At 36.5% G+C, this 12,807-nt stretch overlaps 1 protein-coding gene across 1 annotated transcript in view; it reads right to left on the bottom strand.

Moving 5' to 3' along the window:
- LOC117178594 (prolyl 4-hydroxylase subunit alpha-1-like) overlaps positions 1 to 11,390 on the bottom strand; it is a 30,923-nt gene extending 19,533 nt beyond the window's left edge. The window contains exon 1 of the mRNA XM_033370022.1: positions 11,039 to 11,390. Coding sequence (XP_033225913.1) covers positions 11,039 to 11,390 — 352 coding nt within the window. The remainder of the gene's footprint in view (positions 1 to 11,038) is intronic.
- Between the last annotated feature and the right edge of the window lie 1,417 nt (positions 11,391 to 12,807).

The raw sequence follows: 12,807 nt of genomic DNA, 5'->3' as shown, positions 1-12,807 counted from the left end.
CATAAGGACATACGCAGGATTTCGCCGGGAGCGGATACTAATGAGCAAAATTGCACTCGCTCATAGCGAAATTGCGGTAAAATTTTAGCTACAACTAAGAACTCGAAGCGACCCGAGGACAACCGCCTTCTGCATTTTTCCCGCAAGTGTTCTAGCATATTGTTGACACGTGGCTGTTTGGCAAGCAAGAAAAAAGAATGGAGGCGGGAGGGATTCCTAAGAGGGTAGAGGGAGGGGTTGATCGTACCGCAGTATAAGAAAGGAGATAGGGAGCGGCAGGAAAATTATAGAGGAACTACGCTCATGAATACTGCGTACAAAATATCCGCGATGGTGTTAGCAGGTAGGCTGCGCAAGGATGTTAAGGAGAAAGGAATATTGCTGGAGACGCAGGGGGGCTTTAGAGAGAGACGGAATACTATTGACAATATTTACGTCTTGCAACACGTGGTGGATAAAGAACTGACCCAAAAGGGTGACAAAGTGTACACGTTTTTTGTAGATCTAAAGAGCGCGTTGTCTTCGGTGGAGAGAGGGAGATTATGGGAGGCACTGAAAGAAAGGGGAGTTAAGAGGGGCCTGATGGAGAGGGTAAGGGAGTTATATGAGGAGGCGAAAAATAGGGTGAGAGGTGGAGGGGGAGGGAATGTCAGAGGGATTCTTGATGGATAGGTGGTTGAAGCAAGGGTGCCGATTTAGCCCAACGCTTTTTGAAATTTTGATCGTGGATATGGAAAGTAAGCTAGAGGACGGAGTGGTAGAAGAAGTTAGGGTAGGAGGGTTCAGGATATGGTCACTCGCATGTGCAGATGACATAATGCTGCTGGCAAAGAGCGAAGAGCCTTGAAAGGAGATGATGAAGAGGTTGAGACGTTACTTGGACAAGAATAGGTTAGAGTTAAATGCGGACAAGTCGAAGGTCATGGTGTTCAGGAAAGGATGTGGGAGAGATGGGGGAGGGAAGTGGATGTGGAAAGGAAAAGCGGTACAAGGGGTGAAAGTGTTTGTATACCTAGGCTTCCAGTTTCGAAGAAATGGGGAAGTGGATAATCATATAAAAGAGAGGGTGAGAAGGGCAAATGTGGTGATGAGGCATGTGTGAGGGATGGGGGAGAGGTTATTCGCAGATGATTTTGTAAGGAGAATGAAATTGTTTTATTCGCTAGTGATGAGGGTCTTATTTTACGGAGTGGAGGTGGGGAGGGGGGGTGGAATGTAAGTGAGAAGGTAAATAGGATACAGGAGAGGCATGTAAAGTGGACACTGGGGTTTGCAAGAAATACGCCGAACTATATTGTCAGGAGGGAGACAGGAAGAATGAGTTTAGAGATTATAACAGGGAGTCGAGCGCGTAAATATGAGGAGAAATTTTTGGAAGAGGGGGGAAGTAAATTGGTTAGGGAGTGTTGGTGTGAGAAGGAGAAGGTATACAGTGTGTCCCATATTTATAGGGCTACCCCATTTTTTAAGGATAATTTTTTTCTATTGGAACAAACTGCACCAAATTTTTTGAGTGAATAAATGTGTCGAGTTAACGATTTTTCCTAAAATATAGAGCTCGCAATTCCATTCGTTCCTTTATTTGGGCATTTTTTCGAAAAAATCGGTGTCCCAAATTATTAGGGCCACTAAAAAAAAATTCAATATTTCCGAAAGAATTCAATTTATTCAACAAAATACGTACATATAAAAAGATTTTATTAACAAAATTAGTAATTAATAGTATTTCCGTCATTTTTGAATACCATTTTTATTCGCTTTACCATCGATTTATTCAGATTTTCGAGACGTTTCGCGGTGGCATTGTTCCATGCTGATTTGATCGCTTGCATCAGCTCTGCGACCGTTGTGTACTGCTTTCCGTTTTCATACACATCGCTTACCATCATGCCCCAAACATTTTCCATTGGGTTAAGGTCTGGAGAGATCGCTGGCCACGCGAGTACGGGGATCTTTGACTTTGCCAACCAATCCTTCGTAGACTTGCTCGCATGTATGGCTGCGTTGTCCTGCTGGAAAGTCAATTTTTCAGAGCGGAAACGTCCAAGGTAGGGCTTAAGATGTTCTTCTAGCACTGCCTGGTAATCTCCGCTTTTCATTTTATGAGAAATAAAAGCTAAGGCCACTTTTCCGAAACCGCTGTATGCCCCCCATACCATGACGGAACCGCCTCCAAAGTTTCGGGTTGAAAAATAACGAGGGTTATGTCTCAGATCACGCCAATAATAACGCATTCCGTCAGGACCATCTAAATTAAATTTTTTTTCGTCAGACCAGATAATCTGAAAAGCAAGTAAAAGACCCAAGCTTTAATTACATAGGCTTGAAGGAACTAATTATTTGTTATGAGAAAAAATGCACAGTCTAAGTATGTACCTTAGACCATTCGTGCGTCCAATGCAGCTTCTCTTCTGCAAAATTGTAGCGTGCCTGCATATGACGAGGTTTCAGTTTAGGCGCTTTTGCATTTTTTCACATACTAAATTAGGGGAATCCTTCAATACTCGATGCACTGTACTTTTGGACACTCGATCGGTTTATGAGCTTCGCTATTTCACGTTGTGATTTCCCACATTTTTCATACGCATCAATTGACGCCTTTTCTTCTGCAGACAATGCTTTCCCTCTTCCCATATTTGTTTTGTTACCTCGAATATTATTAACGCACAAGCACAATTTAACTGGCCAAAAATGCATTCGGAAGCCTATTTATACCAGGAGTGTACATATGTGCATGTCAGGTAAAGCGAAAAAACCCCGGGAACTCCCGCTACTTACGGGGATCCCCGCAATAAAAATAGGAGAAATATTTATTTCGAAAAAATTGTGCGAATATACACTTTTAAAATAGCAAAAATACGTCGATAATCCCCAAAAAGAATGTATGTGGGAAAGTATGTATGTGAAAAATCCTCGGGAAAAATTTAAATTAAAAGAAAAACACGACTGTAAATTACTTTGGGAATTCACGCACAATATTTAGTTTTTATACATACATATGTATATGCTTATGGCATGTAAGAAGTAAAATTTTAATATTATATATTTTAAATTGCATTATTTTACGAATTATTTATTATTCTTCAAAAAAATTGAAGTTTTTTTTAAGTGGCCCTATTAATTTGGGACACCTATTTTTTCGAAAAAATGTCCAAATAAATGAACGAATGGAATTGCCAGCTCTATATTTTAGGAAAAATCGTTAATTCCACTCATTTATCCACTCAAAATATTTGGTGCATTTTGTTTCAATAGAAAAAAAATTATCCTAAAAAAATGGGGTGGCCCTATAAATCTGGGACACACTGTATGAGTTGGTTCAAAAGAATGGCATGCAGAAAGATAGGGCAAAAGGAGAGAAGAGAATAAGAGAGTCAAGTTATAACGGAAACTAGTATGTGTGGATTATGCCAAGGAAGAGAGCGCAATATTTTTGTAAGAAAGGAGAGCAAGGAAGTCAGGAACTTATAGCGACAATGAGACGCGGTTGCATCGAGGGTTATAATAGGTTCTGGCTTTCTAGAGAGAAAAGAATTTGTAAATTGTGCGGGAAGCGGGATCCAAAAGTTGAGCACTGGTTGGAGTAGTGTGAAGAGATGGAAAGGAGTGGGATAAGCATGGAGCTATTGTTGCATGAAAGGGAGGACAAAAGGGCAATGGCAAGTGTGAAGGGGATATTAGTTAAGACGAAGAAAAAGAGAAGAATGGAGGCAGAAGAATAAGGAAGAAAAGATTGTAAATAGGAGCGAGGAAGGTTCGGGCTATAGAAGCGAGCGGATTAGTTATAAGCTGTGGATGGATGGTACTGCTTAAAACATAGTTGTAAGGAAATTCTGTAAAAAGGGAAGTGTAAGCAAGTCAATTTTTTAAGGCCACCAGGCCGAAAAATAATAGCAACTTCTCTCGAAGACATAAATTGAGGCCTGACTTCGTCCTCAAACTTTTCAGTGACTCTTTATTATGATACATTTTGAATTGAGAACAATCATTCATTATTTAAACAATTTTCTATTAACAAGTTCAAAGTTAAAATAAATAGGCTCAAATATTCTATACGGAATCAACTAAATGTGTCTTTTAGATAACTCTTTGCTACGATGGTTTAAAAATGTACAAAAATCATTCATTATTTAGACAATTGCTATTAACATCCCTAGTTGATTCCATAAACAAAAATTGAGCCTATTCATTACAAAATTGCCAAAATATAAATTTGTTAACAGAGATTGTTTAAATAATGAATAATTGTTGTCAATTTGTAAAGTATTGTAGTAAGAAATATTCTTTACAATCAGCTAAACGTGGCCAATCTTAAAAAAACGATATTTTTCATTAATTTGTTTACAACATAATAACCATTTTTAATCATTCTGATCAACTAGAAACGATTCCAAACAGCGTAATAAAATTTTTTCAAAAAATAAAAAAATCTAGCCCAGCAAATCTTTTTGAAATTTAAAAATCTTTTATTAGGTCTATCCATTAAATGGGTGCTTTTATCTTAATGTCTTGTAACTGTTGGTCTAACTGAATTTTTTCCCGCTCTAAGGTAGATTTAAAAAGCGAACATTAAGCTTTAAAGCACAATATAATAGGTGGCAGCTCTTTACCTAAACTTTACCTAAAAAATAATTAGTCAAGAACATGGCGTCTGACAAGGAACATTTGAGACAGTGCAATATTTTTGCATTCCCATTTAAAATAAAACGCAACTGAGGTGTCCGAAGTCATTTTGTCAGCCTTAGGAAAATGTGCGGTGATACGTAAAACGTGTAAAAAGTGATTTCAGCGATTTAGCAATGATGATTTTTCAATTGCAATGCAGAAAGCATGCAGTGCCTCTGATGCTCCTATCCAGGAAGACATTGTCTTCACTAATAATTTTGAGGTTAACTCCGCAAGGCCGCCACTTATTATATTGTTTTTACAGTATGAGGTTCGCCCTTTCAAACTAACTCAGGACGGAAAAAATTCAAGTTCGAGCAAGAGTTACAAGACATTCAAATAAAGGCACCAAATTAATTTGTAGGCCTAATATTTAAAAGAAAAAAAGTTTAAATCGGATGAATAGTGTAGTCTAAAAATGCATTTGTCATTGAATAGTACTTTATGCTCTATTGAGCTTCGCACTGTGGACTAGACACATGAGATTTTGTCAATTATTCCAAACATGGTCCTATTTTAGTTGCTTACATTTTTATAACGATATAATAGAAAACAAACGCGACGAAAAAAAAACTTCAAACAAAAAACGAACGTAACGAAATATCTCAAATAATTATTTCACAAATAATTAGTGTAAAATTTAGTTCTAAGTAAATTTGTGGCTCATTTCACTCACTTATTTGTAATATTACTGGACGTTTTAGTGACTTTTCATTGACTTACATTAGATTTTCACTTTATTAAATAAAGTAACTAAAACAATATTAATTAGTAATAATAATGATTCATTAATTCATTATACTTATTAATAGTTATTCTGAAATCTGAATGTATAATTAATATTCGGGAGAAGCTCACTAGAAATTCTATTAAAGCTTTCTTATATCAAATATCAAATATCAAACTATCCGTCGAAACTAGTTTTAAATTCTATGTATGGATACTTTTAAACACCCTAAATTTTGTTGGAAATGTATAGTAACTGAAGTTTTTCAAGAAGATACGCAATTGAAGCTCTTGATTTTTTTACAAATATTATAAAACTAAATTTGCGACTAAATAAACATAAAAAATAATATTATTTTGACAAAACTTTTTTTTTCTTCGCCCATGAAAAGCTAATACTGACCCTCTTCCGTAAATTTAAAATTAGATTTCCTTATTTTTAGTAACCGTAAGCTTTTGTCTTCAAAGCAATTTAATTAAATTTAAATTACAGTTGATCATATTGCTGTCAATATAAAATAAGTTATTTTTCCAAATATCCTACACTATGAATAAAATAAAATGTTGTTACCCTCACTCACAGCATCATCTGTATTTAGATTTTCAGTTCTACTTTCACAATGGCGAAACAAGTAGCAGAAGAAGACAAAAATTAAAAGACGCATGATTGCTAAATTTAAGATAATTTTAAACTGAATTGTTTTTAAGTCATAATAACTGAATAACTGAATATTCCTTTATAATTATTGCTGATATACACAAAAAGTACGTCTACTTTTTTTATCAAAATCATCAAATGTGGTATTTGTTATTCTATTTGATAAGCATGAGTTCTTTCTTCGTCCAGATAAAAAATTGCGTAATCATATTCATGTGAAAAATATTGAAAATAAAAACGTTCCGTTGCCTACAAAAAAACATCGTACTAAAATATTTCGTAAAAAACAAAATAATAATTATTTACTATCTTATTTTTATACTGAGGAAAATATTCAAGATGGTACTTCTTTTTTCTTCAGTGAAATAAACTCTATACAAATTGACGAAAGATTAAATTTTGTATAAAATTTCTATGAAGAATTAAAAAAATGTATCTTTCCTGCAATATGAGTTAACTCAATTACCGCTATGACAGTGTGCTTCTTATCTTCTCGGCAATGTTATTTATTTTATTTTTAGTATATTATAAAACGAGTAAACTTATACACGTCTTTACATAATGGGCTTAATGTTCACAAGATGAATAGTAACACTACAGCCGTAGGCCATGGTTTTTCTAGCCATCCTTGTGAACATTGAATTTCACGTGAAGACCAGAAAAGTGAGCCTTAGATAGTCCTTTAACGTAATGGTGCGAGCATGTTCCATGAAGTGGTTTCTTCGTTTTTGAGAGTAGAAAGAGTTACAATTATAGCAGTATGTGACGTTATTTTAGTAATTGAATATTTCCGGATTCTATTGTTGTAAATGAAAACACAATGGGAAATTAACTACTGGCGCAAAATGCGCCAGGACTGGCAACGTCGGTGCAGTACTGACTGCCAGTACTGGCGTAGTGCTGGCAGGAGCTTGGAATGATAACTATGTTTGGTACTGGCTTTCAGTACTGCACCAGTGCTGGCGGGTAATACTAGCAGCCAGTACTAGCACGGTACTAGACATGAAGATTAGACAGATTAGATAATATTTTTGGCTCTATTTCACATAATTTTCAGATTTTTGCAACAACTTTCCTAGGTCATGCTAAAAATTGGAGCCAAGGTACAAAATTTGAGAAAATCTTGATTTTTTTTTAATTCTCACGTTCTGTCTTCTCTTAAAAACTTCAAAAATATATCTATTACGCACCATTCGACGGAATTTCGTTCGCCAAGTCTTGGCTAGACGTTAGCATGGCCAATTTACCCTAAACTGCGTCAGCACTATTCCGCCAATATTTGGCTGGACGTTGCCAAGACTACTGGCTCAGCACTGCACCAGATCTAAGTTACGGCTCAATGCAGGAATTTCCCATTGGGAACATACGATTGATATGTGGGAGTCATCTGTTTGGGCTGTGATTGATAATTTCGCATGACGCCATATTGGGAAGTGAACTTGACATAAAGATAGGTTGGGCAAGACAGCACGCGTTCCGCATTCAGTGTGTGACTGACTACATCACACATTTGGCAGGAATTTTATTGCGGGAAAAATGCAGAAGGCGGTAGTCCTTGGATCACACCATGTTCTCAGGGTGCACGGAACTTTTGCCTTTTTGACTGTAACCACCTATCTCAACAGTCGTAGAGTATGTAGCGGGAATTCATAATGGGCTATTTAAAACTTAGGTCCGCTTTTTTTCTATGGGACTAACGAGTCCCAATTTTTTTTATTAAGAACCCCTGCTTTTTATTGAAGTTTTATTTTCGGCATAATTTTTTTCGTTTAGATAGGGTACTTTGGATTTTATTAGCAGCCGGGATTTGGATCCCATGACAAGAAATGTATTTGTTATGGATATAATGTTTTTAAGTCGTCTTCAAAAGTACGCGGCCCTCATTTTGATCGCTCTCCACTCGTTAAAAAAAAATCGAAGAAATTCTATTTGGGTATAGCTGAAAGTTTAAAGTCTCCCGCGTTGAACAATATGTATATTGTTGTTCTAAAAAATTGTTTACGCTAGCGTTGATGTAAAACGTTTTGATCGTTGATCAACGCGGAAGACTTTGAACTTTCACGTCTGCCCGGCTAGAACTTTCTGCTTTTTTTTAACAAGCGGTGAGCGATCAAATGGGGGTCTCGTACTTTTGACGACGACTTGACATTATTGGACATTATTGTGGAAATAGTCTAAAGGTTGTTCTTATAGTCTAGCATTCCCTATCATCTAACCGTACAGCTTAAAACAATCTCTGGGAGTTATAATACTTCCAGGAAAATCCAAGATCTTTGCTTCGACTCTTCCTGGGCGAAAAGAAATCTGACACCATCCTAGAGGTATTCTGATGGTAAGACAAATGGACTTCCATTTTCTGGAAACTGACCCTCGGAATAAAAAACGCTTTTTCTTGTGCTACATAATTCCAAACCAGTCACTATTTTCGGGCGATTAACACTGTAAGATACTAAGCGGCCAAAATGGTGCTATAGTATTCGAAACTAATTCAAGGCTATCCTTTAACATCAACGACACAACAAAAACAAGTCAGCAATAGCGCAGATTTGACAGATATGTAATCAAAATTTATGTACGTTGAGTGATTTAATAATTTAGGTGTTCGAAGTGCCTATCATTGACGGCTAGACAATGATGGAGGCGATAATACAATTTTTTCAAAACTTTATTACGCATTTATTGTGTTAAAAAATTTGAGTGGTATCGTATGCGGTGCTTTAGTTCTCCTAAATTGGTAGGTTTGTTCATATAGACATGCTTTTTGAGAAACCCCCCTAAAAATATTCAGTGGTCAAAGAGTGGTAACCTAGATGGCCACTTAATTGCACCAAGTTATGAATGGCTGGGACGATTTGATTTTTCAAAAGTTTTAGATTATTCGCTGCAGTCAAATCATCTTCACGAAAAATGGCCCAATGATACCACGTTTGCAGATAACAGCACAAACTTTGATCTTTTAAAAGTACTGGATATGACGCTCACTCATCTAGTGAAGATTGGTATCACTCCAACAATGAAATTTGTGATATCGAACTCTGTGAACAGATGATTTGCTAGCATTAGCCGTCTGCGCGATCTTTCTCACACTAGAATGAGGGTCTTTTATCACAATATGCATTGCATCTAATTCTCGTTTTGTTGCTACATATTTGGTTCTGTTACAACCCGGCCAGTCTCTGACTGTTCCGGTTTTCAAGAATCATGTGAATGTTTTTTGGACTGTTGATTTCGAAATTCGAGCATGATCGGGATGAATTCCATTGAACAATTTCGCTACATCTTCACCGTAACCGAGCATCACAAGCAACTTAATTCTCACCTCTTCACTTAATGACATGTTTTTAGAGATGGCCTAATGGACCAAGATAAGTGCTCAATTAGGTGGGCATAATAGATATAAACAACCAAACGTAAAAATGAAAACGTAAGCGTTAATTTGTTTTCAGTGCTGGATTTTCAAATGAAACGACCGTCAAACGGAAGACAGCTGTAGGAAGGTGCGCCATTCTACCTCTTTAACAAAAAATGTTTTCCGCCAAACGGCCTAAAACAAGGCTCCTAAAAAAGTCCAATGTACCTGTTGAATCTTGAGATGGTGGTTCGCGAAATCAACAGAAACAACCACATTTCTTAGACTTTCAATCTTTATTCGACAATCACAAACCGTATCTTACAAAAACTCTCGCCTCGTGTGTGGCTCAGACGATACTGATGCTCTCTGAGCTTCGGCCCTCCTCTTCAACTTTTGCTGAACCTTTCCGAGCTGTACCGAGAGGTAGTATCCTCCCACCTTTTTTCTGAACTTTATTAATATTTAAAACGATCAGGCTTTGTAATTGTACCCCCACCTCTCGTAGTAACAATCTCTAGTTATTTAAAAATATTAGATTCTTCCTTGACTTTATTACAAACTGTTTCCCTTTTGATCGACGAATTACAATCTTACTTATCCTTACGCTTTTTAAAATTAGCATTTTCGCGTAGACTTTTAATAAACCCTGCGTCCGTTTGTGATATTTCTAATAGGAAAATTCGTTGTATTGGTCTTTTGATTAAACCATCTTTTGTTTATACAATGACGACTCTAGTATTGCCATCGCGACCCGGGATCACATCCATAATCCGTGCAAGAGGCCAATCAATACGCTTGTGTGTGTCATCCTGTATTAAGATTTTTTTGTTTAATTTACCGTGATTCAACTTGTCGCAATCCGGAACTCCTATCTCTGAAATTTCTTGGAGAAAGACTGAAGGTGAAAGCGGTTTGAGATTGTCATGATTTTCCGAGATATATGTTAAAGGTCGCGAATTGACGATCGCTTCTGCATCGCACAGTGTCCTGGATAAGCTTTCGTATGACAAGCTTGCTCTTCCTGACACCTTTCTGAAAATTGTTTTCAGTGCCCCAATCAGCCTCTCCCACAATCCACCCTACAACGGCTACATCTGCTACAATAAGAATATCTATATCGCCGCTTGTTCCGTCGAAGTCATTTCACATAATAGTTAGGCAATTCTTCGATCCACGTGTCGTATTGCATACTAGCTATCGCATAACAAATTATATTCTGATTCAAACCTTTGAATTTGCATGAATATGACCCATCCAAACTTTTCATTCGTATCAAAAAAGAATTAAATTTTTTACAACCGACTTTGACCCAGCCGAACAGAGAATTTTTAACTTTCTTAACCTCAATAGGAACGTGCAACGTCAGTGCGAATATAAGAACAAAGAAAGGCAGTGTCTATCACTGCTCCTACAATTTTTTCTCGAGATTCCGAATACAGCTTAACGCGAACTGTCTGCAAATAAACGAGATCCCATCACATTAATAATACGTGTCGCTTAAAACACGAATCACATTTCACTCTTACATGTTTTCGCAATGCGTCCGCGTCTTAGAGAAATAAAACAAACATTTTCTCTCTTAACAATTTCTTTTCGTGCGTCTAAACTCATTTTTCACGCCCATTCGCAATACTGACTTTCGTGACTTAATTTGCAAAAAACGCATTCTACATTTATCTCTTCTCCCGATAGAGTGAGTGCACTAGCACTTGGTATGTCTCTCGTATTTTCAGGCTTACATCTTTGCTTTCTCGTTGTTTCTTGCTCCGACGAGAACCCGAAAACTGTTAACGCCATACCTATGCATTCCTCGTTCTCGACTTCCATTTGTAGAAAATTAAACAGCTTCGTGAGTCGGTCGGTTGTCATAGCAGCACAAATGTCGAACTTTACCCCAAGAGTTTCGAGCGCGCGGATGTAGGAATCTACTTTATCATACAAGCTAGCGAGTGATAGCTTCTTATTCCCCTGAGTTGCATTATTTCCCATCATGCCAAGCAGCTCTCTGATGTAAAATTCCACTATTCTATCTTCCCGACCAAAACGGGCTTTTAAGCGTTTAATTGCTTTGCCGTAATTTTATCCTGTTGATGGAAAACCATTCACGATCTCGTTCGCTGTCTAACCGGGAACTGTAGCTTGTAGTAAATATTAGTACTCTTCTTCATTGGTTATTGACTTGTCTTCGTCGATTTTCTTAAACTGGCTCCAGAACGGCAGCCATTCTTTTAGGTTGCTGTTGAATTTAGGCAATTCGATTCTTGGCAGCTTCATCGTCGTCCAGTGGTCAATGAATTGAATGTTTCATGTCTCCTTAGACCTTGTTACACCATTATCTGCGACTGCGATCTTCAGCTTCACTCTCAAATAACATTTCTGATACATGTCGTCCGCTTCTATTTGCTTGCAGATGGCCTCGTCATCTTTTTCCTCTTCAAACAGCATCTTGTTGTACGCCTCATGCATTGCATGCAATTCCGTCATTTCATGATCGCTCAGACGATACTGATGCTCTCTAGGTTTCGCCCCTCCTCTCGGACTTCTGCCGAACTTTTCCGATCTGTACCGAGAGGTAACAGTACCCTATCTTAACGCAAAAATCATGCTGAATACGAAAAAAGAAATTGGACCCAATTTTTCGGTTTATAACCGTTTCCAAACTTTTGGGACACCCTCTATAAGTTTAAAGTATTAAGTATGGTAAGGATAAAAATATAAATCTCGGAAAGAAATATATAATTAAATTTATATGTATCGCGATCCAATTATCAATATATTGTATGTATATCGAATTATTATTTTGTTAAATATTCGTCCTTTTGAATTGGATTTCACAGTTGGTGGAAAAGTCATATTTTGTTATTAGAAAATAATTATTTATAATTAGAAATTGTAATAATTATTTTTTTAGACTATAATTTATCTCGTATAGTTAAAAATCATATTTATGTATTAAAAGTTCAACTACTTTGTAAACATACCTTTTCTTTGTTAAAAATGTATCTCTTTTGGCAGCAAGTTCAACTATTGGATTAAAATTTAGGATATTTAAATAGGAAAACAATCCAATGTAAAAGCCTATTTTGACGTCCAATAATCAAATTATTATTTATTTTATTATTATTTATTTTCGTCTAAAGTAAGGATGAATAGTTTTCTTTTCTTTTTTTCTTTTTTTAGGTGGAAAGGAGGAGAGAGAAGTGTTCCTTTTTCAAATTCCAATGGGAACAATGTGTGGTGGTTGTCCAAATTTGGTCGTTAGATTCTTGATTTTATTTTCAGGCATTCTTTTCATCAACTATTGGATTATAAATACAACTGATTGGTTCAAAAGTAATTGTTTTTTTGTTTTTAAATTTAGTAATTGAATAGAAAATTTATTTTTCTTGGTCAAAAATGAATTATT

Source organism: Belonocnema kinseyi, chromosome 1, assembly GCF_010883055.1.
Source record: "Belonocnema kinseyi isolate 2016_QV_RU_SX_M_011 chromosome 1, B_treatae_v1, whole genome shotgun sequence".
In the NCBI taxonomy this organism is placed as follows: Eukaryota; Metazoa; Arthropoda; class Insecta; order Hymenoptera; family Cynipidae; genus Belonocnema; species Belonocnema kinseyi.
Note: the sequence above shows the minus strand (reverse complement) of the source record. Positions and strands in the feature narration are given on the sequence as shown.